The 23919-nt window shown below is 48.4% G+C and overlaps 11 protein-coding genes across 11 annotated transcripts; 3 read left to right on the top strand and 8 right to left on the bottom strand.

Moving 5' to 3' along the window:
• Positions 1–444: 444 nt before the first annotated feature.
• F5B22DRAFT_593850 (uncharacterized protein) lies at positions 445–1527 on the top strand. The gene has a single exon (XM_047974012.1). It carries the CDS (start codon positions 517–519, stop codon positions 1342–1344), a length of 828 nt encoding a protein of 275 aa, XP_047834330.1. The 5' UTR covers positions 445–516; the 3' UTR covers positions 1345–1527.
• Positions 1528–1886: 359 nt separating this feature from the next.
• Positions 1887–3724, bottom strand: F5B22DRAFT_634197 (L-Aspartase-like protein; the record flags this gene model as incomplete). Its single annotated transcript, XM_047976945.1, has 9 exons — positions 1887–2152; positions 2188–2347; positions 2409–2585; positions 2642–2761; positions 2827–2878; positions 2921–3131; positions 3199–3415; positions 3448–3505; positions 3651–3724. The coding sequence occupies 9 exons, from the start codon at positions 3722–3724 to the stop codon at positions 1887–1889; spliced, it is 1335 nt and encodes a 444-aa protein (XP_047834329.1).
• F5B22DRAFT_470547 (NAD(P)-binding protein) lies at positions 3506–4892 on the top strand. The gene is made up of 2 exons (XM_047972145.1): positions 3506–4279; positions 4334–4892. The coding sequence occupies exons 1-2, from the start codon at positions 3784–3786 to the stop codon at positions 4714–4716; spliced, it is 879 nt and encodes a 292-aa protein (XP_047834328.1). The 5' UTR covers positions 3506–3783; the 3' UTR covers positions 4717–4892.
• Position 4893: 1 nt separating this feature from the next.
• Positions 4894–7365, bottom strand: F5B22DRAFT_470509 (uncharacterized protein). Its single transcript, XM_047972144.1, has one exon. It carries the CDS (start codon positions 6640–6642, stop codon positions 5386–5388), a length of 1257 nt encoding a protein of 418 aa, XP_047834327.1. The 5' UTR covers positions 6643–7365; the 3' UTR covers positions 4894–5385.
• A 1669-nt stretch (positions 7366–9034) lies between these two features.
• On the top strand, positions 9035–10607 carry F5B22DRAFT_660627 (uncharacterized protein; the record flags this gene model as incomplete). The annotated part of the gene is made up of 2 exons (XM_047980307.1): positions 9035–10052; positions 10216–10607. 2 exons carry the CDS (start codon positions 9035–9037, stop codon positions 10605–10607), a joined length of 1410 nt encoding a protein of 469 aa, XP_047834326.1.
• Positions 10608–10770: 163 nt separating this feature from the next.
• On the bottom strand, positions 10771–11308 carry F5B22DRAFT_593847 (uncharacterized protein). Its single transcript, XM_047974011.1, has one exon. It carries the CDS (start codon positions 11098–11100, stop codon positions 10873–10875), a length of 228 nt encoding a protein of 75 aa, XP_047834325.1. The 5' UTR covers positions 11101–11308; the 3' UTR covers positions 10771–10872.
• A 2110-nt stretch (positions 11309–13418) lies between these two features.
• F5B22DRAFT_470460 (uncharacterized protein) lies at positions 13419–15656 on the bottom strand. The gene has a single exon (XM_047972142.1). It carries the CDS (start codon positions 15446–15448, stop codon positions 13478–13480), a length of 1971 nt encoding a protein of 656 aa, XP_047834324.1. The 5' UTR covers positions 15449–15656; the 3' UTR covers positions 13419–13477.
• Positions 15657–16471: 815 nt separating this feature from the next.
• F5B22DRAFT_470465 (uncharacterized protein) lies at positions 16472–17981 on the bottom strand. The gene has a single exon (XM_047972143.1). It carries the CDS (start codon positions 17501–17503, stop codon positions 16799–16801), a length of 705 nt encoding a protein of 234 aa, XP_047834323.1. The 5' UTR covers positions 17504–17981; the 3' UTR covers positions 16472–16798.
• F5B22DRAFT_593844 (RraA-like protein) lies at positions 17857–19674 on the bottom strand. Its single transcript, XM_047974010.1, has 5 exons — positions 19073–19674; positions 18822–18996; positions 18542–18712; positions 18237–18440; positions 17857–18090 (listed from the first exon to the last, which is right to left on the bottom strand). Exons 1-5 carry the CDS (start codon positions 19255–19257, stop codon positions 18016–18018), a joined length of 810 nt encoding a protein of 269 aa, XP_047834322.1. The 5' UTR covers positions 19258–19674; the 3' UTR covers positions 17857–18015.
• Positions 19675–19717: 43 nt separating this feature from the next.
• F5B22DRAFT_593841 (uncharacterized protein) lies at positions 19718–20065 on the bottom strand. Its single transcript, XM_047974009.1, has one exon. The coding sequence runs from the start codon at positions 20019–20021 to the stop codon at positions 19800–19802; it is 222 nt and encodes a 73-aa protein (XP_047834321.1). The 5' UTR covers positions 20022–20065; the 3' UTR covers positions 19718–19799.
• Positions 20066–20224: 159 nt separating this feature from the next.
• F5B22DRAFT_634191 (major facilitator superfamily domain-containing protein) lies at positions 20225–22092 on the bottom strand (the record flags this gene model as incomplete). Its single annotated transcript, XM_047976944.1, has 5 exons — positions 20225–20972; positions 21024–21362; positions 21446–21652; positions 21715–21972; positions 22040–22092. 5 exons carry the CDS (start codon positions 22090–22092, stop codon positions 20225–20227), a joined length of 1605 nt encoding a protein of 534 aa, XP_047834320.1.
• Positions 22093–23919: the final 1827 nt, after the last annotated feature.

The raw sequence follows: 23919 nt of genomic DNA, 5'->3' as shown, positions 1-23919 counted from the left end.
ATGATGCCAAAGACTTAGGAAAGCTTAGAGTATGTAGTCATATAGTGAGTTCATAGATGATATACTTGTATAAGCCATTCATGGCATTTGATGTGTTGAGTTTGAGACTTAGTATGGTGATTATACGTCGAACTTGAATTGCGGGTGAGGAAACATATATGAATAATGATCCAAGGTTATTCATTATATATTTCCAATACCACAATGAATATTTGTCTTTCTACCCTTTTTTCTTTTCTTTTCAGATTCACTTCCTGTCAAGGAAAACAATCTACCGGTAAATATGTTTTTTTCCTTTTCTAATAGGCAAGCAGTTTGATGTAATCGACATCTATCGTGGCTGACGTATGAGAGTGACGTCATAGTTGTCCGCGTCTCTGAACAGGATTTGGCTTGGAAGCCTAGATCAGGTCCACCTCCACCCAACGCTTTTTTAGTTAATACATTTCAATGAGTTCTAATAAAACACACTATCTTGTCTCCAAATAGGATTACGGCGTCTTTAGTACAAGCACAATGCCTGCGGTATCTACAGAATTGGCCGAGCTTCAAGCCAAAGTGGCTCAGCTCCAGTCGCAGCTGGTTCAAGCCCGCCAGGCGATCGCTTTCAATCCCTCGCAGAGTGAGAATGACGCGAGGTTGGCGTGGCTAAAAGACGAACACCATCGTGCCATGCAGCGGTTTGCGACGCAGATCATCACCCTGGGTCACGATGACATGATATCAGAAGCCGATAGGAGCATGGAGAAGCATCGGATATTTCACACCGCGGCTATGCGTGAGGCCGACGAACGACTGGCCGCTGCACAAGGCGCTATTGAAGAGCACCGCAAGTTCCATGCTGCTGCTATGAAGGAAGCCGATGAGCGCCTGGCCATGGCAGATGACAGCATGATTGAACACAGGAAGTTTCACGCCCAAGCCATGCGTGAAGCCGACGAGCGCTTAGCAGCAGCGCAGGGGGCCATCGAAGAGCACCGCAAATTTCATGCAGCGGCGATGAAAGAGGCAGATGAGAGACTTGCGGCTGCTGACGACAGCATGGTTGAGCATAGGAAGTTTCATGTACAAGCCATGCGCGAAGCTGATCAGAGGCTGGCGGCGGCCCAGGGCGCCATCGAGGAACACAGAAAATTCCATGCCGCTGCCATGAAAGAAGCAGACGAACGACTAGCGGCTGCGGATGATAGCATGGTTGAGCATCGGAAATTCCATGTTCAGGCTATGAAAGAGGCGGACGAGAGACTGGGGAGAGCGGATGACGCAATGATTGAGCATCGTAAATTTCACACAGCTGCCATGAATGAGGCGGACAAAAGGCTTGCGAATACTGTACTGGCATGATACGTCGTCAGACAGCAATGTATAACACATTTACATGAAGGTAATTACTAGAATGGGAAGATAAAGACAGGCGTTTGTGATGATGGGTATAATTGTAATATGAAATGAATTCTATCGTGCACAGACTTCAGATGATATCGGCAACCCTTGCCACCAGTGAAGCGTGTTGCCGTTCGGGTGCACTTAAACAAGTATCGCAGTCAGTCATGACGGAGCACGAACGTTGTGTATCTTCAGATCAGTAGATGATTTTCTTCATTTCTTCTTTGATCAAATACACCGAATTGGCTCGTAATTACTTAACAGGGATATGGGCCTTCTCCATTTCTCTCGATGACGACGTGACGTTTAGCATGCGAGGATCTCGCTATGACCTTGACAATGCCCATGTTCTAACATTCTAAAGTTCTTTGATCTATTATTTCTCCCTAGAATTTCGTAGTAGAGTCATGTATATATCTTTTTCGTATTTCCATAATTGCCTTCATAATTCCTGATACTTGATTTTCTAGCCCGAAACCCTGCGGGTGTAGTCCTGTCTATTATGCATGCCGTGTGCCGTTACCGTTACAATTCTCTTTACCTGATACAGTAGCCCGCTGTCCCATTTCCTTCGCTTCTTTGAAACTGTTCAGAATGATATCATATAAGCGTCTCAACCGAATCGGCTCGTAGACTCGCGTATTATATAGTTCTAGGCTCGACGAGATACCGTCCATCGTCACCCCCTTAGCCGAATCCAAGTGTTCCTCGCCCAAGAACGGGGTGCCGAGGTCATTTCTAATAAAATAGTACATGCGCCGTGAGCCTAGCCGATGCGCGGGGTTGCGTCAGGTGACTCACTTGTCCGACCATCTATCTCTATGGCACGCGGGTCAAACGCTTGACATAGTGCTAGAAGATGTGCTGCAGCGATCTGGGACAAAATGTCGACGCCTTCAAGCGTGTAGCGCGCTGATAGCAGTGCCAGGGAGTTCAGGGCTTGGTTATCCATCTCGGCTGTCTGCACGTGCGATCTAACGAGGTTGGCCAGGAAGCCCAGCTCAGACGTCAGGCTGGCAAACTAGAATGTTCATTCCTTTAAATAGGAATGAGATGTTGGAGTCGTCAGGGCATGATGTAGGCGGCAAGCCGCGGTTGGTGGCCGGATTCATCATCTCCGTGCATTGGGTGAACAGCATGCGGCCGATGCTTTGCAGACCCTGGCACAATTTCTCGACTGCCGATCTGACAGCGCGTGCCTGGAAGTTGCCGCCATGGAACACGCGCCCCGCGTCTGCGGAGGGTTGTCAGTTACCAAGTTCAACTCGACTGTCAGCTGGTCGTACGCCAGGGCAAAATCCTCCAGCACGGGGCCGATCCATTGACTGGCGGTGCGCCACGAATAGCGATCCTGCCACAGTGTCGCTTCATCTGGCTATCGTGCTTATTGGGCAGCTGCGAGCCGATCAGGAATGTCTTGATGTTCCGCGCGCTGTCTACCTGGCCACTGTGCGGCCTTACTTGTGTGATAAACGGCTTGAAGCTCTCGTCACTGCCTCACAGTGCCTCCACGCTCATTGCTGTTAGAATCTACGATAGCGCCGCGAGGGCCGTACCGTTCATGATAGCAAGGCGTTCCTTGGCTTGTAGGCTGATAGGCTCTATGTCAGCCTCAGACAGGGCCGTATTAGCTCTTGTTACTTTCCTCGCCCCATCAATATCCCGTGGATCGGTAAACGCCATAGCCGATAACTTGCATTCCATCAAGGCGCTCATCCACGCGAGGGCGCTGCGGTCCCCAGATGCTGAGATGGTACTCCCGCGCATAGGGATGCGCGGCACGGTGTCCTCGTTAAGGAACTTTTGTCAGACATTCAGCGATGCTGACGCGTATGCCTGATGCAACCCCAGCCAACAAATTGAGTCGGATTAGTATGGATGCACGCGCCCACGACTCTGGCATGCATGTAGCGGCCAGGGGGTCGTTGAGAGGAAGCGAATTTCGCACCCATGCTCGCTGGTGGCTTTCTCTTGAGTTTCCGTTGCTAGGCTGAGCTTCACCATTAATTTGTCTGGTGTAGCTATTGTTCTTTGAATTGTCTTTTGCTTGTCGTTTGCGACAATCCCACATGTTTGATGACTAATGAGGCTTTGCTGAATTCTCCTAACATCGTTAGATCTACGTAGTAGTGTCGGCAAAACAACTCACAGGGGTAATACACATTTACTCGGCTCCGGATATAGCCACTAGTCCGCAAACTCAGGCCCGTGTTGTCAGAATAAAGCCGATTTGAATACACGTATCTCCGACATGTGCTCTCTACGTTCCAGTGTCCGAAGGTGCGGATAGAAAAAGCTGCTTCATCACCTTGAGATTCTTGCCAAAGACCTTTACCATATCACAATCGTTCGGTGAACCATCAAATTCATTGGTTCTTGGCGGTTGCAACCCTTAAAATGAATGGTACACAACAGAAACTCACTTGGCTCGTGACAGGCTCTAGTAACGGCATAGGGCTGGCTCTGGTTAGATACATCTTGAACACTGGAGATAATGTCATTGCCACATCTCGAAATCCATCCAAGACCCCTGAACTTGTCAAGGAGGTCGAATCGCATCTGAACGGGAGATGGATTACGTTAGACATCTCATGGCCCCAGGATAAGATAACTCGAACCATTGAGGAAGCTGATATCCTGTTTGAAGGGGGAATAAACGCAATTGTCAACAATGCTACATTTGCGATTGCAGGCGCAATTGAGGATATTCCTGAGGAGGATGCAAAAGCCGAATTTGACATCAACGTATGGGGGACACTCCGCGTCTGTAAAGCGATCCTGCCTCTGATGCGCCAGAGAGGGCGCGGTACTATCGTGCAAATAAGCAGCCTTCTAGGGCTTGTTGTCTTCCCTGCGCTGGGTATATATTCCGCGTCCAAATTTGCGCTCGAAGGTGAGCAGTCTTCGATTTCCAGCATCACAAGCTCGTTGCTAACTTGATCAATAGCTATCTCGGAGGCCATTTCGCAAGAAACATCTTCGTTCGGGATCCGCACGCTGATCGTGAATTTGGGTTCATTCCGGACAAATTTCCTTGCGCCAGATGCAATGCCTGTACATGAGCCTTCGGAGCCGTACAAAGCGCCGCACGCCGTTGCCGTCTCACTTCAAAATGAGCACAACAAGCATGGAAAACAGCCAGGAGACCCTGAAAAGGCGGTGAAAATCATACATGATGCCGTAAGCGGCCGGGACCCGAGTTTGACCAAGGTCTTGAGGCTACCACTAGGGGAGGATTGTTGGGGCGCAACGATGGCTCGCGTAGATCAAATGCGGAACGACATCGATGGCTGTAAAGAGGCTGCGTGTAGCACCAATCATTCTACATAGATGAGAGATGCTCAATGCCGCGCAACTTCAAACTTAATGTATGTCTTGGCTGCTGTGTAAGTCGTTTGCCACTAGTCCCCGGTTGGGTAGATGTGTGACCTACCCGTGACTTGGGTGACGACGCTCCTCTCCCTTGTTGAAACTTTGCATCATAGTGGAACTTACGAGAAACATATCTATAGAGATAGCTTGCCAATTCAACTTATTTTCTAATAATCTAGATCAATAAACCGTTGAATGTGGTAAGTTCCCGTTATGTATTGCGGTGCGCTGTTCGTTAAAACCAAATATGATTTACCATATCACCCGAGTCGATTCTCAAGCACTTGCACTTCGTGGCTCCGATCCCTTTGTGATTAATCAAGGGACATTATGCACCACGAGACTAACTCACTCACCAGACCAGAGTATGGCTTTAATAGCCACACAGGCCTCGAAAGCCCTAAGAGATTGTACTCCGGGCTACTGGCCTACTCTTACTAACGTTTACTCGCACAATATTCAATAGTATAGTATTAAACCACAAGCTTGAGTTTCATCAGGCGTAACAGAGTCTGATGAGTGATAACATAGTAGCCAACGTCTTCAGTGTTTCTAGCGTGGCAACGAACCCTAGTCCGATAGAGACTAATCCTCAGTCGGAGTTTCCCCAGCAACGGCAAGAATATGCTACTTAACCTCCAACAACCCTCCCTTGATGATCTCATCTTGTTCATCTGGTAGTTCTAGACTCGGCAAACAAACTCCCTTCATTCTGTCCTGCTCACAAAATATACTTGCCCATCTCACGTACTCAGCCCAAGTGCCCTTTTTGATATCGGCATCAGCGTTCTCTGGCATACTCCAGCTCATGGCAAGGGGCACCCTTAGACCAGGCTGCCAATGCCCCTGGCTATGTTTAGCCATGCTGCAGTTTGCGAGCACATAACCAACGTAGTTGGCGGCTTCTTTCTGCTTAGCATCGGTTTCGGCGTTCTCAGGCTTGAATGGAAGTGAAAGTAGTGGGAATAGCTCGTCCTGAAGCATCATCTCGTGGGATTTCCAGATTTCGTCTATAGTATCGAGAAAGTGGACGTGGCGACGAAAGTACTCAGGCCCATTCCATCCTGCGTCATCCACAAGTAGTCGCACGCGCTCGTACGCCATGTTCAAAGTCAAGTAGTCGGTGGTGATCTTAAGATCGAATCCTCCAGCTCCTCCAAGGTCTATTTGGCGGGGATTCTCGTGCTCCTGCTCTTCTGGCGGAACAATCAAACCCAGGGGCTTCAGAAGTGGGTGCTCGTGCAAGCCAAAGCAATTGGTACGTCCGTCTTTCCAGAGCTCTAGCCACAGCTGCATCCAACGCTGGATAAATGGGTTGCCCTTCCTCGCACCGAGAAAGCCCGTTATGCATTGCCCGATATATTTCCGTGACTGGAAGAGGGTAGTGCCCATCTCAAAAGGGGATTCTGGATCCTCCAATGCTTGCCAAAAGATATGATCAAATTTTCGAAATAAGACGGATCCAACGTCAAGCCATACACCCCCGTGCAGGTATAGGAGGCCCAGTCGTGCGCAATCACTAGCGTGCTGGCCTTTCGCTGGTCCGTCCATGGTGCCGTGCTTGAAGCATTCTGGTAGATACTCTGGGGGTACAAAGTTCTGCACGTTTGTTAGTGAGCCAGGCACCATGTCAAGAAGCCGCACATCCCAAGAGGGGCCTTGGCGGCGCATCCAACCGAGGACATTGCGCTGTGTCCATGACCGCATATTATCGAAGCCGGTATCCCAAAAAGCCCAGACATTTCGCTCGTGGCGTACTGGCTTGGGATGCTTAAGGATCTCAATGAGCTCCTCATCAGACCGCATGTCAATTTCACTCTCTGGGATCAAAGCGATCCCAGCAGTGACTGGTTGAAATGTCTTAACGTCCATGGTTGTGCTCATATTGTCACTAGGAGTGTTGAGGAGGAAGGAATGAGAAGCTGGCTTTTGAAAGGATGAGCGGGGTTGGAAAGGCTTTATAACATGGGCTGAAACGTGGGAAATGTAGCAAGAAATCCGAAGGAAGCCGGGGGCTTAGTTGGGATACATAAATTATCCATATAGACGGAAGACCCCGAAAGGCTCCGAACGCATTATATGTCCTATCTTTATGCAGAGTAGAGCTTTGGTTACATTCGCATAAGCATCAGGCACAAACGAGATGTTTTATGCATCCTTGTCGTATGTGGCGGTGCTAGAGTGTGTTGTCCGCTTATCCTCAGTTGGCTCGGTGGTTGGGTAGGAATGAATAAGCTGCATACTGCCGACATATATTGCAGCAGGAAGATACAGCAACAAGATTGTCAGATCTGAGGAATAGGTTCCAAGCTATGTTGCACTAATAAGAAGCCGTTCCATTCTAGGCTCGCGGTAGTCGATATATGTATTCATAGAGACATGCAAAGTTTTGGGGAAGCATTGCCAATAACGAAAAGGCATAGATTGAAGGACAGTGATCATTGATGAAGGTTAGCAAATGTGAAAGTCTCATTTAAAACAGCCTATCTGGGTCATATTAAGATAGACAGCTATTACACCAAAGTAATACTGTTGTCGAATTGACTTAGTATCTGTAACACATAGCACTTATTCTCTCACGCCACTGTAAGTTAACATTGACATCAGACTATAGTATGAGGTTTAGCATAAATTCCATAGTGTGTATTCACCTCAGTGCTTCTAGAATTCCTTCTAGTAATAACCAGAGTGCCATGGACTGTCGAGATGGGAGTAAACATATTCAAGTGCCGATTTAGGCAAGAAACAAACATATTAGGTTGGGATAAAGGCTCAGATTCCTTGGTAAGTTTCAAGCCCTATTTAAGAGTCTCAATATACAGTGTGCTCATCGTATACTCTCACCGAGGCGGTAGCTTAAAGATGTAGATAAATGAATTCACTGTCAGACTTTAATTATATTCTAGTTATTACTAGTGCAGGAAGAGCTTCTTGACGTCCCGAAGAAGCGTGAGTTCCGGGCGTTTTTATGGGCATAAGCCGCACTGGGACAATGTGTTCGGGCAGACTGGCTCTAGTCTCGTTAGCCACTCCTCTCCACGAGTACTTCAGAGTGACATCAGACATCACTATATGTCCTAACTAGATTCATTTGGCTTTTCGACTGACCGGCCATGATGATTCTATTGATATAGGAGATTTATCCGTCTAGCCACGATTAGTCTATTCGATGATTAGTGGTTTTAAACGTTATGAGGTGAAGATTAAGTAATATTTATAAGGATATATCAGTCCACTCTCTATTTACTTTGCATAATATACGGGTACATATGCTATTTTTGCCTTTTTAGTAGACATCTAGGGGTATACTAGTTTGCTATTGCTTTTATAGGGTATTAACTGGATAGGGGCCAATAGGATGAAAGGTAAGAAAAAGAAAAGGAGGAGAGAAAGGGCTGGACGTCCCAGACCACACACTTAGCTATAAACAGGGTTGCAAGATGAAGAAGAATGCTGGCAGTCAATATCACTGCATTGTAATCCTTGCGCACTACTTTTACCCATAGCCTTTGACTTGGCAAATGAGTATTTAGACTTGAGAATTGCGCATGGAGCTTTTTCAGCAGGGTACCATCTTATGAATTGCCTGCGCGTTGTGGATGCTTTGATAATTCCATCACAACTTTGCACGCCCTTTTACGTATCTTGCCTGCACGTTTAGGCCATAGCTGATAGCAAGGGCCGAACAACTGTACATAGAGTCAAGGCCAACTACTAAGGTTGGAAAAGAGCCAGACAGGACTATATGGATCTCGGCGTCTATAGTGGATATCACGCTGTGAGCGAATACAGTCAGTTCTAAATTATGCTGCCAACCCTTATTATAAACCCACAACTGCCTCGTCTAGGCAGCTTTAACTCTGCAAAATGCAGTTTCGGTAATGCATCCGTGCTGATTTTTTCATCTAGAAATACTTGAAATTGCTCGGCGAATTATTTTTTGTAGTAATTATCGCTGGGCGAACGGTCAATTTGACTTGTCTTTGTATCCTTTGTCCTCTTTTTTTTTTTTTTCTTTCAAGAACGTTTACGTACAGCCCTAACCCAAAGTCATAAAGCGCGTTTGGTCCTAGCTGACCAAATCCGGCAATTTTCCGAGACAGCACGCGACATTTTTTGTCCCAGCATCCCTTGTGCTGCAGATATGATATATAGGAGTTTATACGCATATGGCTGGCTAGAGTCCAACGGTGCTATTTCTATTTCAGCTAAGAAACGATCTCGCATCTAAGTTGGCGTCCCCTACCTGCCAAGTTCATAACAAGAGTGCGTAAGCATGTCGTCGCTGCTGCGGGTGGTCATTATCGCGGCGCGGTATCTCCTATGGGGAGATCTCCTAGTCCTCCTCTCGTGGTCAATGGAAGGAGCTGTCAAAATAGACAAAAATCTCAATGACGACCTGAACCGCCTCGAGGGGAGTTCCGGAGATCCAAATGCCTCCCTAACAGAAACAATCATATTGAAAACGACGGCGGAGTATGCTATCCCAAAGATTACTCTGCATGCACCTGAAATTTCATTCCCTGAAATGGACCCTTATCAAATCTCTGAAACCCTATCTGAAGTCCTTACTACTTCTACAACTCCTTCTGCTGAATCATCATCCATTACTACTATCACTGATGCTGAAACGGCACCTATCACTATCGTCACTGTTGCTGAAACACCCGCTATTACTACCGCCACTACTGCCGACACCGTGGTAATAACGGATACTAAAAGTCAATCCCAGGAAACCGGGCTTGATACACAAAGTGACCTATTAGGGTGCAATTTCCCTGAGTTATACCTGGGCTCCTTCAGGCTTCATCCGCCGCCTTTCGACATCTCAAATCGGATTGGCTTGTACCACTGGGAATCGGCAGCACGTCAACTACAAGAGATACGCCGTTTGATCAAAGCCAATGGAGAAACATTGGTTAGGAAATATGGGTCTATACACGTCGATTATCTTAACAAAGAGCTAGACAACTTTGTGGATAAGCCCCTGAGGTTCGGATGTAGAGTGCTCCCGTACCTACAGGCCAAACTGCTTGAACTTAGCACCAATACGACCGGACTCAATGCTGCAAAGAGAGAGCGTCGAATTGCATTGGCCAACTTGTTGGACGACGTAGAAAAAAAGATACGACAGTCCCCATGGGAATCCTGGACTTTGACTGTGTTACCGGCGTGGGCCCGCGAGGCTCCAGAACTGCGCAGCAAGGCTTGTCCCAAACAAGACTGTTTCAGGGTGAATGGAGCCACGCTTGAGTCTGTCACCCAGGACATTCCGGAGAAGCTGCTGTTTGCAGGTTAGTCTTTCTGTTGAGTTTTGCATTACCCTCCACCCTGTTGTGAATCTTGGGTATAATCCAGTCAGCCACTGCCAGCCACTCTTGTGTGTTCGGCTTGGATCAACGTCACAAAACCCTGATCCCTTTCGAGCCCGAATCACTGACTTCGATTCTTTTATAGTACTGGACATCAAAGACCACGCACAGTGGACTGTTGTGAACATTGGGAAGGCGCTCTATCGTCGGATGAAGGAGATTTTAGTTGAAGTGGACAGCGCGTTCATTACTTTCTATGAGTCTAGGCAACTTAACACAGCACTACTCATAGCCCTTCTTCTAGTCAATGTATCTCTGTTTCTATTCAATTTCTGGCCCCAGACGTACAGAAGTGTGATGGCTGCCAGGAGACCTGAACCGGGGCTTTTTAATATCGGTGGTCCTGCTGAGGGGATCGAATTTATGGCTGGTCCTCGAGCGGCGGGTGGTCCTCAGGCAGTGGGGGGTGGTCCTCCAGGCAACGAAGCAGCGGATGGCCCTCAAGCGGCGGGTGGTGATCCTCCAGGCGACGAGTAGTAGTACAAGCAGTCTAATCCTACTCAATTACCCGGGAGGCAACGTTACAATCTATAAACGGCAGGTCCAGCGTCATCTAACGATGCAATTGCAGCATGCAAGTTCGCAATATCATTGGCTTTTGATTTAAAGAGGGCTCACTGAGAATATCCAGAGAATTTGTGGGAAAATGTATTATATAACTGAAACTTAAAACAATATGACGACGAAACATTGTAAATTAACTAACTCCACTCATCACACTGCTCGAAGCCTTATGCGCGGCTTAATAGGGTATCAGATTTTGAGAGCAAATGGAAATACTGTGATACGCGACAATTACCAAAAAAATAACCAGCGTGTACTTGATACACCTAACGAGCGCATTGCAATAAACCCTGAAAATTATGCCGTACCCCAGACACCAGAACAAATACCATAGGATATCCAAGACGACTTCTAGGAAATCATAGAAACTTATGCGACGCGGTGTCGGCCAGCGGCTGCGGGGCATAAGGCCGTTAATGAAGCCTCGAAGGACATAAAGAAGACAAAAAGGATTAAGCTGTCGAAAGTTCACCCTCACTGCGTATGCATATGTCGATGCGATTTGAGAAGGCGTACTCCAGAATAACAGGTGTGTTATGGGTGCAACAACCAAGAACCAGACTGGCCAGGAAAAGGGAAGAAGAAGTACGTTGTAGAAGTAGCGGATAGAGAGGATGATGGTAGTAAGCGCTAGATTATGTTGCAAAAGAACGTGGAATAGTGCATTTCTCATGACCCGACAGCGGCTTGCGGTTGTTATAACTCCCCGACGTTGTTCCGCGCGGCGCCCTGGGTGATACATTGAAATCCAATGGCACTGGCGGAGTATTATCGAACTAATATACCACATTAGCCTAGATTTATCCAGAAAGTTTGGGTGTTCAGGGCCGTAAGTTCGAGAAAAGTCCGTTGGCGTACGGCGACACACGATACAAATATGTTGCTGTTGGGGTTGAGTCCACAGCTTCAATAAACAGGCCTCATGGTAGATATGCTGCGTTTGACGTTCCTCGTCGCAATGCAAAGTGATCAAGTCGTCTTGTGGTTCTACCAATTGACAGACTGGGCAAACGCCGATATCTTCTTCATGAATGTGTATTTTGGCATTGCGAATCCATTGATATACTAAGATTAGAGTTCCAGTGGCGTAGAACATGTATAGCAATGCTAACATATATCTTAACTCGTATATAGGATCTGGCGCAAGGCATTTGTATAGCGCTAGAGCTGCAGCAGATAGTATAGAAACCAGCGCGAAGAGCAACCCCTTTTCCTGGCGAAGAACAATATCGAAACGTGGAGGATAAGCGGCCCCCAAACCTATGCCCTTCGACCACAATAAGGAGTACTGAGGAGTAGGGCTGGGGTTGTAGCCAAAAAGCAACCCGGCCCAGTAGGGCTGCGAATATACAAAAGCATCCATTTGAGATTCTTCACAGAAATTGTTGCTTTAGGATAAAAATTCTTGGCTGCTGAGTTAGTTAATACAAAGAATGATAGCTGCTAGGCCTGCCAAGAATTTCTGGTGTTTATATGGTAGGTTTAGCTTTTGACACCTGCTCATACAAGGTCATTGTTAGAGTATACGTCTATTGTATATGTAAAAGGAGGGCTTGCTTGATCAGCTCTCCTGAATGGGTGCTCAATGGTTTTGTTTCCCAACCTTTGTTGTTGCCATTCAAAGTTGCTGTTAATATTATTGAGAGGAATGATGGATATTCTTATAGTATGAATATGTAGAACTATGCCACTACACTACGCACTACTATGAATTTGGCACGAGAGTCTATGCTACCGGGTTATGTTGCTCGCGACTATTTACAACACCACGCACCTTGAATATGAATCATTTGTAGCTGTTTATCCATTACTACCAACTAGATATAAGCCTTGTACAAATATGCATAATTGCTACGCCTACTTAATGATATTTAGATACTCAGTCACCCTATAATTAGCGCATTGCCAGCCTTTACTTACCAGACGCGCGGTTCCCTATTATTCTCGGCCCCTTGTCTAACCAGATGACTATCAATTTTAGCCATTCAGGACCAGGGGTAACCCACTCGCTACATCAAGCGCATCGTTTCAAAGAGCAAAGTATTGCTGCCTATAGAATGGTCTCTGGCACCGGTTTTACTCGCTTATACCTGACTTTAGTGAATGCCCTTCTAGATATGCCTCAGTATACAATGATATCAGTATATAACGTCATTGCGAGGTCCTTTTAGAGGCACAAATCAAAGCAAGGCTTGATTCTCATAAAACTTGTCACAGTACCATAGTTGAGTGTAGAGATGCAGGGTCTCGACCTAATAACGTCATTTACCTTTGAATAGCGTTGTGGTTATAGTACTACACTCCTATTATCTGTTCTGTGACAGAACTCGCCCCGGGATTGCTAATCTTCGGGGGTTGCCACTACGTCTCAAATAAGTGAGGGCTGAATAACTTCAGTTTCAGCACCATGGAGACAAGCGCAATACAAGGGTTGTGCGGCCAGACTGCGCATGCGAAATGGTGTACAAGCGCTCAGCACGTGTGACGGTCATATGTATTTATCTCGTTATTTATCTAGAATGCGTGTCATAACTTCAATATGTCCCCTTTACACGAAGGTCTTAGTACCTTCGTGCGTATGCTGGGACTACCCGTTGAGACACCCTCCACTACCATCTACTAACGTACACACCTATCCAGGTAGGCTTATGGCGATTCCTGAGTAGCGATCTTTGATGCCCGAAAAATAATTTCGACTATATGCAGTGGCTCTAGTGGCTTCATGAAAACACCAGAGGCCTTGAAGGAGAACTCGTTACGCCCATTCCACTCTTCTACGGCTATCAATGCATCCACTTAGGCCAAGGCATTAAAAAATTGTCGGGGTGGTCTCTGTTGTTGAAGAAATTGATACCGTTCATCCATCTCTTCGGCATGATCTGTTTAGTCGCGGGATCGAAGCCGACTTCCAACGAGGTCACCCAAGCATTTCGTCGCGCTAGTGTCGCCCCTCGATCTCTCAACTCATTATCCGTCTCCCTTGCTGTGAATGCATAGGAGATGACTCCGGAGACGTCGAAAGGATCATCAGGGATGAAAATACCGAGCCAAGGTGTCCATCTTCCTGGGACATGACGCCGTGAGAGCCACAGCACCCTACCCTCCGCAATTGCCCGACAGATGGCTTTCGCCATCATTACTGAAATATGAAGCAGGCTCCAATATTGCGCTGATCTTCCTGCTTTCTTCTCGGCGGCTTTCTCATATAGGAACTCCTTTAGCTTAGTATGAAGCGCATCGCCGCCCTCCTTCATTCTTTTCAAATCTGCTATCAAAGCCTTAAGCAGGCGTATCTCAGCGTCAGTAAGAGTACTCGTCAGAGTGGTATCGTTGGTCTTCCAATAAAGGTCCCGATCCGACTCGAGAACTTTGACCTTCATTTTCTTGTCCAGGCGCGACAGTACACCTTTGACCATTAGCCCTTCTGGTTTCATGTTAATGGCCGGAAGGCGGCACATCTTGATAAAGATCAATTCTCCAGCGGGCACGGGTGGCTGAATGACCAGCTTTACCCGGCTCAATACTTGAAATATTGTTTGGTTCAGGACGGCGTCTCGCGGTATATCGTGCCGCAGTATCTCTCCATTGACCACGAACAGGGTCAGGATGGCGATACTCAGACTCGCTTTGACGAGATTCAAGTCTTGTGAGTTCAGCCTAGTGGTATATCTGCAGCAGTTTGCGGCTATTGCCAACATGTCGGACGGCACTGTTATCCCACGAACACTGATATCCTCAAATATCGCCGGCGACATCGCCTTCACAATCGAGCCTGCTCCTGGCGTGTATCCGCTTCTATACAGGAACGAATACCGCCGAGCATTCTTTAGGATCTGGTTGCAACGATCCTGACTGGTTTTGTCGACTTGTTGGTATAGCGCAAGGCAGAAAATAGTGACCTCAGTTCGGAAATTAAGCGGTCGCACTTCAATTTCCCCTCTAGTCCTCCCGAAAAGGTCGACACCGTCTTCGTTGGTCTCGTACAGACCTGTCCTGTCCAATGTACAGGGCAGAAGCAGAACCATATGCTTGGAGGCGAGAAACTCCTCTTGGAAGATCCATGCCCGATGCCACCAGTTGTCGCTTAGAATCAATTCGATGAGGTCAAGAACGGCAACCGCCTCCTCCACCGACACTCGCAGCGTTGGCTTAGTCTCAATGGTATCAGCGAACTCGCCGTCTAGCAAGTTGCGTAACATCGTCAATCGGTCGACGGTCTTGATTTCCACGAACGCGAGGCCCAGCGAACACCCGACAAACCGCACATTCCCATCTGTGACTACTTTTCGGCCGCTGTACTGGTATACTAGATCCATGGAGTGGACTGCTATCTCTTTCTGGTCGCTCGCCTCTTGATTGATACAAATCTTGTCGATCCAGAACGGCGTGTTCACATAGTCCGGATTGCAGAGCTTGAAATTTAGGATGCGATTGAGTATGTCATCCGGGGGCATAATCACTCCAGACGGCTGCTCTGGAGCAAATCTGTAGCGACCAGACACTGTGTCATGGCCAGGAATGTACCACGGACACGAGACCGCGATGTACTCGTTCGACTTGAAGTGTTGCAGCTCAATTGGATCTGTCCCGCTTAAGGGGTCATTGTCAATCCTCAAATCCGCCTGTACGCATACTCGCATTGGCGTCTTCTCCTGCACATGCCGTGATCTTTGTAGTTCATAGATCCTCGTGCTTAACGGCTCAGGAGATCTGGCCCTCAGCTCACTAAGAACGCATCCCGTGTCGTTCTCCATGTCGAGCAATATGTGATCTTAGTTTTGAGTGACTAAAGGACTTGCGACTCTCGCTTCTCCTGAGGGTGTCAAGGGGAGGGAGGTTTGAATCATCACTAAAGCGGTCCACTGGGGATATAATGGTCGCCAATCTCTTTCCCAGTACCATCCAGGAATGTAGCTTCGCTGTCCGATAACTCAGCCACTTGTCCTACTCTACCTGCGCGTCTTTCATCCCTACGGAGGCGCAATGAAGGGTCCAAGCCCCTGATGCATGGGACTCGGGCACGGTAGTTCAGAAGCTTTTTTAAAATTACCGCCGAAAATGAAGGCAGGTCTGCTTCGTGCTGCAAGAATCCCAAGTGTTCAGCGGCAATCCAGTACTAGATGCCTTAATGGTGAACATTGACCAACTTGATTTTGATACTGAATGGACCAATGGCAAGTGGATTCTTGCCGCTAGGAACACCTACCCTAGTCTTTTCATCTTCAGCTCTCGCAGCAGATGGCGTGGCTGAAGACGCCCCAATACAGAGCATCTCCCCGGGCCAATGCCTACAACTTGCAATAATAAGCAGCACCAAGCCATATCACGTGGCTCAGGGGACAGAGGCTGATGGTTCAGCCAACAGCCCATCTATTCGCGTGCCACTCTCGCCAACTGCAGCCTATGGGATATCATATGATGATGCCCCTACTAAAACCCTACAAGGTTAGAGAAAATAGACAACACTGTATAGGCAGTACTATGTAGGCGTTTATACTTCTCTGTCTTGTCTCCAGGACGTAGAATACTACTAGAAGCTATGTTTGTGATGATAGGTCTATTCAGCAAGCTTGCATCGCCTTAATGAATTGGAGCTATGAAGTAGGCCACGGGTCGACCTTCAAACGATACTCTGCCGAGCAATACGCTGTACCATGTGGTCCTTCACGAGCATGGCAAACGGCCATGTTCCTCTACTCACTGCTGGCTAAAAAGGCTGCCTGGGAACAATAGGGCCTCTCGTCCTCAATCAAATGGGGACTTTGCCCCGCCAAGGAGAAAACCGAGAGAGGAAGGGCAAGTGATGAGCTTGGAAGGCATGAATCCAGCGAGCACTATACCGTTCCGTCAGCAACTGGTCCGACGTCCATTCGTTGGTATCGGCATATGCCTCCGCGGAGTGAGCACTCGAGAGCGACGTACGTGTTACCACAAACGTGGGAGGCCACTGATTTGAGATGATTTGTTCCCCCGAAATTCCTGGAGAGCAGCCTTGGTCTTATATAGGCGCTTCAGGACGAGTCCGATCCGTGTGTATCTGATATGGCCGATATTCTTCGTTTGCTGCGGGACGGACCGAAGCCTCCGATATAGCTAGCTATTGGTCACCACTGAATAGCATCTCGAGAAGAAAGGTTTGCTTTAGTCGATGTTTCCGGCAATGCCGCACTTTCATCGCGCTCGGATACTCCTTTGGGCTCGAGGACGGGCAGGGTTTGATCGACTTGCCACCTATCTGCCTCATCACGTACGATCCGGCTCCATTTAGCGATAAGGGGATGCTGGTCAGCGACATCGGAATAAATGATTTCGCCGCCCTCGTGAGATGCTGTGACGGGGTACACCCAGCTGCCATCCGCGGCCCAGAACTCGGAAGTAAAGATGCATTCGGGGTTCAACTCGGCCGCGGCCTCGGAAAGAAGCTTATGGGCGTGGTCGGAGTCGCCAGCCTCGGCTAGAGCAGCGCTGATGCCTTCGAGAAGGCCGAGCAACTGACCGGCCTTCAGACCGATGTTGGCGCCGAGAGAAAACCCTTGGTCGAAGCCGGTTTGAATGCTGCCAGCCTTACCGGCGGTGATGCCGTCGCGATAGCCCACAGTGTGGTGCTGAGCCTGAAGACTTTGGGTATCCAACGATATGTCATGGTTGCCCTGGAATACCGATGCATTTGGTCCATGTGCAGGCGGATCGGGATCCGGGCCAAATATATCGTCCAGGGGGTCATAGACCGATGGGGCCGTCATTTGGAGGCCACTGGCGTGAGAGTCGAACTCGTCGCCGAAAGACTCGGGCGGCGGAGCTAGATGCATTTGATCCTGTTCCTTTTACGGTATTCCTTCACTTTTCAATCCTCCTCATCTCTTGCTGCTCTGAACGCAAGTCTAGGTGCGTGTCCAGTGGTGACACCAGCATGCGCTGTATGCAAACTTGCTCGACTTTATTACTTATCTAATTAGGCTTAGCGTACCGCAGCTCTGACACAAGTATTTAAACTACGTAGGTAGCTAGGTACTTCGTAAATAAGGTACAGTGGGGAGTGTTCCGGGGTTTGCACCTAGGTACTGGTACAAATTTAGGTACCTACCAATCAATCGGCTGGCAACAGTCCAATTGCTCTTAATACTTACTGTAGTACCGAAGTAGGAATGGTTACATACGTACCTGGGTAATAAAAGCCAGTAACAAGAATCACTCAGAAAGTCATCTTTAAGTTCATTATCCTAGCTACAATGTGTCTAAGAGACTTGTCAAGAATTGTCGAATTTACAAGACAGGACCCGTATCATGGGATATCCATAAGATAGCAGCGCCAAAGGCAATCCTACAATCGAAACCTCTTGCTAGCCTCCACAAAACCCATACCCTTCTTAATCCCAACCGCCATTTTCTCGTCCGCCTACCCATCTTTCTGTTAGCGAATTGCACTCCAAGATTATAGCACACAGTTTGGATGAATCTGAATGCAAGATTTTGGGTGAATGAGAAACACAATGACCTCCAACCGCTTCTTCAATGAATGATAGCACCGAACTTGGAACTCACCTCGACCTGCTTCTGCATTAGCGGCAAAGCCTTCTCTGCCAGCTCGACAGGCAAAACGACGACGCCATTTATATCTGCAATCAAATAATCGCCAGGGCGAATCTCCATGTCCTGTTCGTCGGTCTGTAGCTTGACGGGCACGTTGACGGCGGCGACCTTGAGTAACTCGGCAGGAGGCGCAGTTCCCACATCTCGCGCAAAGACCTGTATGAAATAATCGGGTTAATTCTATGCTACTTACATAAGGTGCGAAGGAATATCGCCTAGAGAAAGTACATATTCAGCGAAGTGGAAGGGTTCTTCACCGGGTAACCAAGGGCGCGCTGCTCCTGTACATCACGGAACCTTCCGTCGATGACAGATCCGACGGCGCCGAGGGCCTGAGCACGCGTCGACATCAGACCGCCGTAGACGGCATTGGGAGTTTTGGGCGGGCAGGATACGAAAACCACGGCCCCAGCCGGCACGTCGTCAATCTAGGACAAGAGTGAGCGTGATGAGCGCAGTAAAATTGCACAACGGTTCGGGATTGGGCTGACTACGAGAGTAAAGGCATAGAACGCTGAGAGGGAGACAAGGACCTACATAATGAGTTGGATGCTTTGGTGCCGGATCATCAAGAGGCACGTATTTGACAGTGTAAGCTGGACCGACAATTTTCGTATCACCGTCCTGCCGCTGTGGAGACCACATGGTCAGGCCGGAGAGGAACCCGCCATTTCTATATTTCAATTTACAAAGAGCGTCGGACACATCGCACCTAGAATGGCCAAAGCAACCCCGGAAGTCAGGCCGTGTGGACTTGTTATGGCATGGCTATTGGTATTTTGACCTACGTCGTATAGTTCTGAAGGGCTCTCACAATTGGATCCTGTGAGGCGGCCATGTTGGTGAGTCGACGTTTAAAGGTAAGGTAAGTGTTATGATGGGTGGTTGCGGGCTGGGAGAGAACAAAGATGCTGCTCGGCAATTGTGTCTGAGGACGGGAACAAGCTCGTTTGAAGGCGTGAAAAAGTATCATTATCCCAGCGAATGAGCAATGTTGTCACTCAATTGAATGGATTATAGCTATCTAGGTAGGTATTACGGCTTGAGATGCAATGAGCATTCTCTATCGGACCCCTGCCGGTTAACCGCAGACCATGTGTGTAGTTACCTCCGATCGGAAGGAGAGATACGGTAGGACGGAGCATTCTCCCTGTAGCCGAGGACAATGACGTACCTGCAGCTACGGTTCAGCTGCTTGCATTCACTGCCCGAACAGAAAAAGCTACCTAGGTAGATTACCACATGCACTTGGGCCTACTGAGGTTAGTACCTTAGGTAGGCAGGCGCTTGACCCACTACCCCACGATATCACATGCTGCGCTGCCTTACATAGCTGCTTAGGTAAGGTAAGAGGATCTTACCCAGGAAGATAATAAACTTTACATAATCGTACATAAATATTTATGATAAGTCCTCGATTAGGAAAAGGAAATGTACGGTTCTTTTCTCTGAAAGTCATCTAGCCCGTTGCTCCCTCTCATACAATACAGAAATCATGAACATGAGCCGTAGTTTTCATATAAGAGGTCTGCCATTTTGTTCAAGTTCCTCACAGACAAGACACAGCAGCCACCGGAAGACTGCGTGCCACATAGGCTCTACGTCCACTTGCAGAAGAGATATAGCTTTCACAATCGTGACGAGCCCCGGCAAGGGGTATAGGAGCAAGAGTGCTGCCAAGCTTCGCCCATTATCGCCATAGTTCGAGTCTAACTCCTCGAAAGAACCTCCCGGCATAGTCGCCAGCAGCCAGACACGCCCCGATGGGTCTTACGGCAGCGTAGAAGATTCCGAAAGTTCGCAAGATGTATTAGTGATCGTCTAAGCGACTAACTGTAGGGGTATAAAGGACTAGAAGAGTCTACAAAACACGTGTCACTTAGGTATGGTATACAATACACATAACATACGCCAACTACCAACATCTGAAGAAAACCTGTCTATGGTCGATGAGGAAAATCGTCCAACTCCATCTCACTATGCTCCGCCCCCAAGGCTTCCTTGGCCGCAGAGGTCCCGGGCATGGGTGGTGGGTGCCTCTGGTGTGTAAAGCAGCTCGTAATGATGCCTACCACGATAATCCCCATCAAGAGCTTGATATCATCGGTAAAAGCCTCGGCATACACCATTTTGACTTCCCGCCGGAGTTCACTGGGGAGCCACGGTGCAATTGTTGGGCTATGGTGAATCGCCTCCAGGTCAGCTGGGTCTATCTTGCCACTCAAGCTGTGTGCCACTCTAGTATTTAATATGATACTGCAGAGAGCGATGCCAATACTCCCGCCGAAGACTCGCGCTTGTGCCACGATGCCCTGAGCCACAGCAAGATCGGCTTGGCTAGATTGTACCGAGGCCATGATGGTCGCCGCCCCAAGGGAGAGTCCGATACCTAATCCGAGCAACAGCTGGAAAATATATTGTGCCTTGATCTCCGTGGTGATATCGCGTAACATTAACATAAGACCAGCGCCCAGTAGCTGTAAGCAATGGGCGGCCAAAAGTGTCCAAGATGTGTTATTACGCCGACGGGAGACGGCTCCGGCGCAAAATGCGCCCAGTGCTGTGGCACCGAGCATGGGAAGCAGGTGAATACCCGAGTAGAGAGCATTGTCGCCGTTGACAATTTGGAAGCGCTCCGGCAAGATGACCAGGATAGCGAGGTAAGTAAAACCGGTGCAGAAAGTGCAACTCACGACTGTGTTAGTTTCCAGCGACAAGTACGGCGATTATTATACGTACACAACACAAGCAGAATAAACTCTACACACTAGTCGGAGCGGTAGGATAGGCTCGATTCGTGTATTATTTCTGGAACTTAGGTGGATTTCCCAGGCCACAAAGCCCAGCCAGCTAAGTACCGAAACGATCAAGGCCAGAATAATCACGGGATGATTCCAAGCAAAAGTATATGCCCCAGCTTCTTGGAGTGCAAACACTAACAGTGCACAAGCAGCTATAATGAGGATGTTACCCAAGAAGTCAATTCGTCGGATGGCGTCTATCCCGCGTCTTTGGCGGCCTATACCAGTCGGCCAGGCAAGGTAGAGACCGGCGACAAGAACAACGCCGAACGGCACACTAAGCAGGGCAGGTAGTTAGCACTGCAGGGGGAAGGAAGGTGCGCAGACGTGGAATGATAGAGTGAAAGGTCGCTCGCATACTTGATCCAGAAGACCCATCTCCAGGTAGCCGTAGAAGAAATGACGCCGCCCAAGATAGGTCCGAGTACGTAGGAGATGGCAAGCGTAAGTCCGATCATGGCACCCATAAGACTTGGCTTGTGTGCTGGACCAACTTCGAACAGCGCGATTTGGGCCAAGCTATAAAGTCCAGAGCCTCCCATACCCTGGAACACACGGCAGATAATCCTACTCGACCATCAGTGAATTGCCACGCTGTGTCTTCTGAGGAGGAAGCAAGTATTGCATACAGCTGGGGCATGGTCTGTGCCAGGGCACATCCGATTGAGAAGCCTGCAAACAGAATCCAAGCAGCGCAGAGAGTATCACGACGTCCGTAAATATCACTGAGCTTCGCAAAGCCGATGGCCAGGCCCAGATACGCCAAGAGATACGCCAGAACGACCCATGGTGCGTTGAGGAAGTCCTGGAGGTCGATAGAGATGGTAACTAGGGACGTCGATACGATGGAGGCATCCAAACTCGAGAACAGGAGGCCGATGAGTAGACTAAGCACAAGGGCACTGAGAGTTAATACGTTTGCAACGACGAGAATGGGGAGAGGGATAAACGCACATTGCCACAAGCGTGACTTGTCGCCAGCCGTTGAGCAGATGCTGATACGCCATTGTTGAATGATGGGTAGGAGGAGGTGGTAGGTGTGCAGAGTTCCAGCTCCAGAGATAGAAAAATACTAGTACCCTGGGTTGGTTGGTCAAATGGTCGCCTAATGCTTTGTTCTTTCCCAATTGTGGTTTATTCCAGTCTAGAATGGAAACTGGGACCAACGGTCATCAATCGACAGTTCCGTTCAAATCGAATCGTCAAAGATCTAGGTGCCTAAGTTAGGTAGATACTTAAGGTAGTCTGAATGTATTCTCCAGCGTTTGTTCAGTATCTATTGCGTCGTTTGCAGGCTGTTGGCTGTTAGGAGCTCAACCAGCCAACCCTCAACAATTTATTCCTTTCAGTACTGTTATTACCATGACGTTGCCGAGATGCTTGACCGGCTACCGAGCAGTTGGTCGACTAGCGGACGGCTACGGTGGTTGTTGACATCGGCCAGGCGACGGCCTATCTCTTAGACAACACAGATGGGCCAAGGTAAGTAAATCAGTACCTGTATGATTATCCGTCCGGTTGACTGAGTCTTATGCTCACTAGAGTTTTACGATAAGACATGTGCTTGGGCAAGTTTGCTAGATATGACGGCAACAATAACTTTTTTTTTTTTATCACGAGGATCTAGCCGACTGTGTCTCCCTCATTTGAGTTGTCTCGGCGTCGCACAGATGAAGATTCCAAGCTATTGCAGGATCTTTGTGTGGCACAAACATCGTACAATATGGCACAACGTAATGCTGTTCATTTGCGAAACGACATTCACAGCTTGGACAGGGCGAAGAAACCTGTGTTTGCTGGTAGTGTCCAATGTCACCACGGCCTGCTTACAGCCGCTTATTCATAAGACCATATCACAGGAAGTCTTACAGGCCTGCCATACTCTCTCTCTCTTTCTCTTTCTCTTTCTCTCTCACCGCCAGCCGGGCTACTGATGGATGTGCTTGGGATTGCCAAAGCGGGTAGTGACACATTGGCTTGTATGATGCTACCTAGGTAGGTGAGGTAAAAGAAACAGATATGGGCAAGCTGCTTAGAGGGAGCATGAGTATATCTGTGTGTCTAAGCATGATTGTCTTCATCGCCCTTTGTGCCACTACACCCCTGACGTGTGCTGCTTCGTCCGAGGTCACAGGAAAACAGCATGTGCCCAATTATGTTGAGTTGCGAATGCAATTAGTGCTTCTTGACATACGAAGTAAGATTTTACTCACCTAATACTGCCTAACACTAGGTATCAAAATGTAGGTACGAGAGATGTAGGTAGGTAGGTGTCTATGCCGCAGTATGCATGCAGACTAGATAAAAGTACCTATCTAACCTATCTGATATTCAAAGCGAATGCGGCTGATATCGCCAAGGCTGCTTGCTGTTAAGTCACTGTTCGACCTTGACTTATCACAACTTAAAAAGGACCTAATATGTAGGTAGTACTACTTTGTATGTACAGCGTATCTGCCCCAGCGGGCTGGGCGCAGCACCGCGGCATTGCAGCTAAGAAGCACTGCCCCAGATTGAGTCTTGGCGGGGTACATGAAGGCAGAATAAAAGGTAGAAAAGGGTCTGTCTCTGGTCTGTGAAAGGTGAGAAAGAGCATAACCGGGTAGATCGGCCGTACCAAAAGGGAGACGGCTCCTTGGATGCTGGCTGGGCCTGCTAGCCGGGTCTGGTATAAGCAGTGCTCTAAGCGACTTAGCGTCAGCACACAGGGGGATCACAGGGCATCTAGCGTCTCGGCGCGATCCGCATCACTCCCAAGATCAGAGTCTGGCACAGCAAGATGGAGCAAGATGGAGCAGGATGAGGCGACATGGGTCGAGATGGGTGTCTTGGCG

This window comes from Xylaria bambusicola (genome assembly GCF_022495145.1).
Source record: "Xylaria bambusicola strain CBS 139988 unplaced genomic scaffold F5B22scaffold_6, whole genome shotgun sequence".
Taxonomy (NCBI): Eukaryota; Fungi; Ascomycota; class Sordariomycetes; order Xylariales; family Xylariaceae; genus Xylaria; species Xylaria bambusicola.
This window is presented reverse-complemented; position numbering and strand designations above follow the sequence as displayed.

Excerpts from the sequence above, each read along its gene's own strand:
- F5B22DRAFT_593850 (XM_047974012.1), top strand. The coding sequence starts at position 517 with ATGCCTGCGGTATCTACAGAATTGGCCGAGCTTCAAGCCAAAGTGGCT.
- F5B22DRAFT_470509 (XM_047972144.1), bottom strand. The coding sequence starts at position 6,642 with ATGAGCACAACCATGGACGTTAAGACATTTCAACCAGTCACTGCTGGG.
- F5B22DRAFT_470465 (XM_047972143.1), bottom strand. The coding sequence starts at position 17,503 with ATGCATCTAGCTCCGCCGCCCGAGTCTTTCGGCGACGAGTTCGACTCT.
- F5B22DRAFT_593847 (XM_047974011.1), bottom strand. The coding sequence starts at position 11,100 with ATGCCCCGCAGCCGCTGGCCGACACCGCGTCGCATAAGTTTCTATGAT.
- F5B22DRAFT_593841 (XM_047974009.1), bottom strand. The coding sequence starts at position 20,021 with ATGCCGGGAGGTTCTTTCGAGGAGTTAGACTCGAACTATGGCGATAAT.
- F5B22DRAFT_470547 (XM_047972145.1), top strand. The coding sequence starts at position 3,784 with ATGAATGGTACACAACAGAAACTCACTTGGCTCGTGACAGGCTCTAGT. Across the intron at positions 4,280-4,333 it reads GTCCAAATTTGCGCTCGAAG|CTATCTCGGAGGCCATTTCG; the intron begins GTGAGCAGTCTT and ends CTTGATCAATAG.
- F5B22DRAFT_593844 (XM_047974010.1), bottom strand. The coding sequence starts at position 19,257 with ATGATACTTTTTCACGCCTTCAAACGAGCTTGTTCCCGTCCTCAGACA. Across the intron at positions 18,441-18,541 it reads AGCGCGCCCTTGGTTACCCG|GTCTTTGCGCGAGATGTGGG; the intron begins GTGAAGAACCCT and ends TATTTCATACAG. Across the intron at positions 18,091-18,236 it reads TAATGCAGAAGCAGGTCGAG|GCGGACGAGAAAATGGCGGT; the intron begins GTGAGTTCCAAG and ends AAAGATGGGTAG.
- F5B22DRAFT_470460 (XM_047972142.1), bottom strand. The coding sequence starts at position 15,448 with ATGGAGAACGACACGGGATGCGTTCTTAGTGAGCTGAGGGCCAGATCT.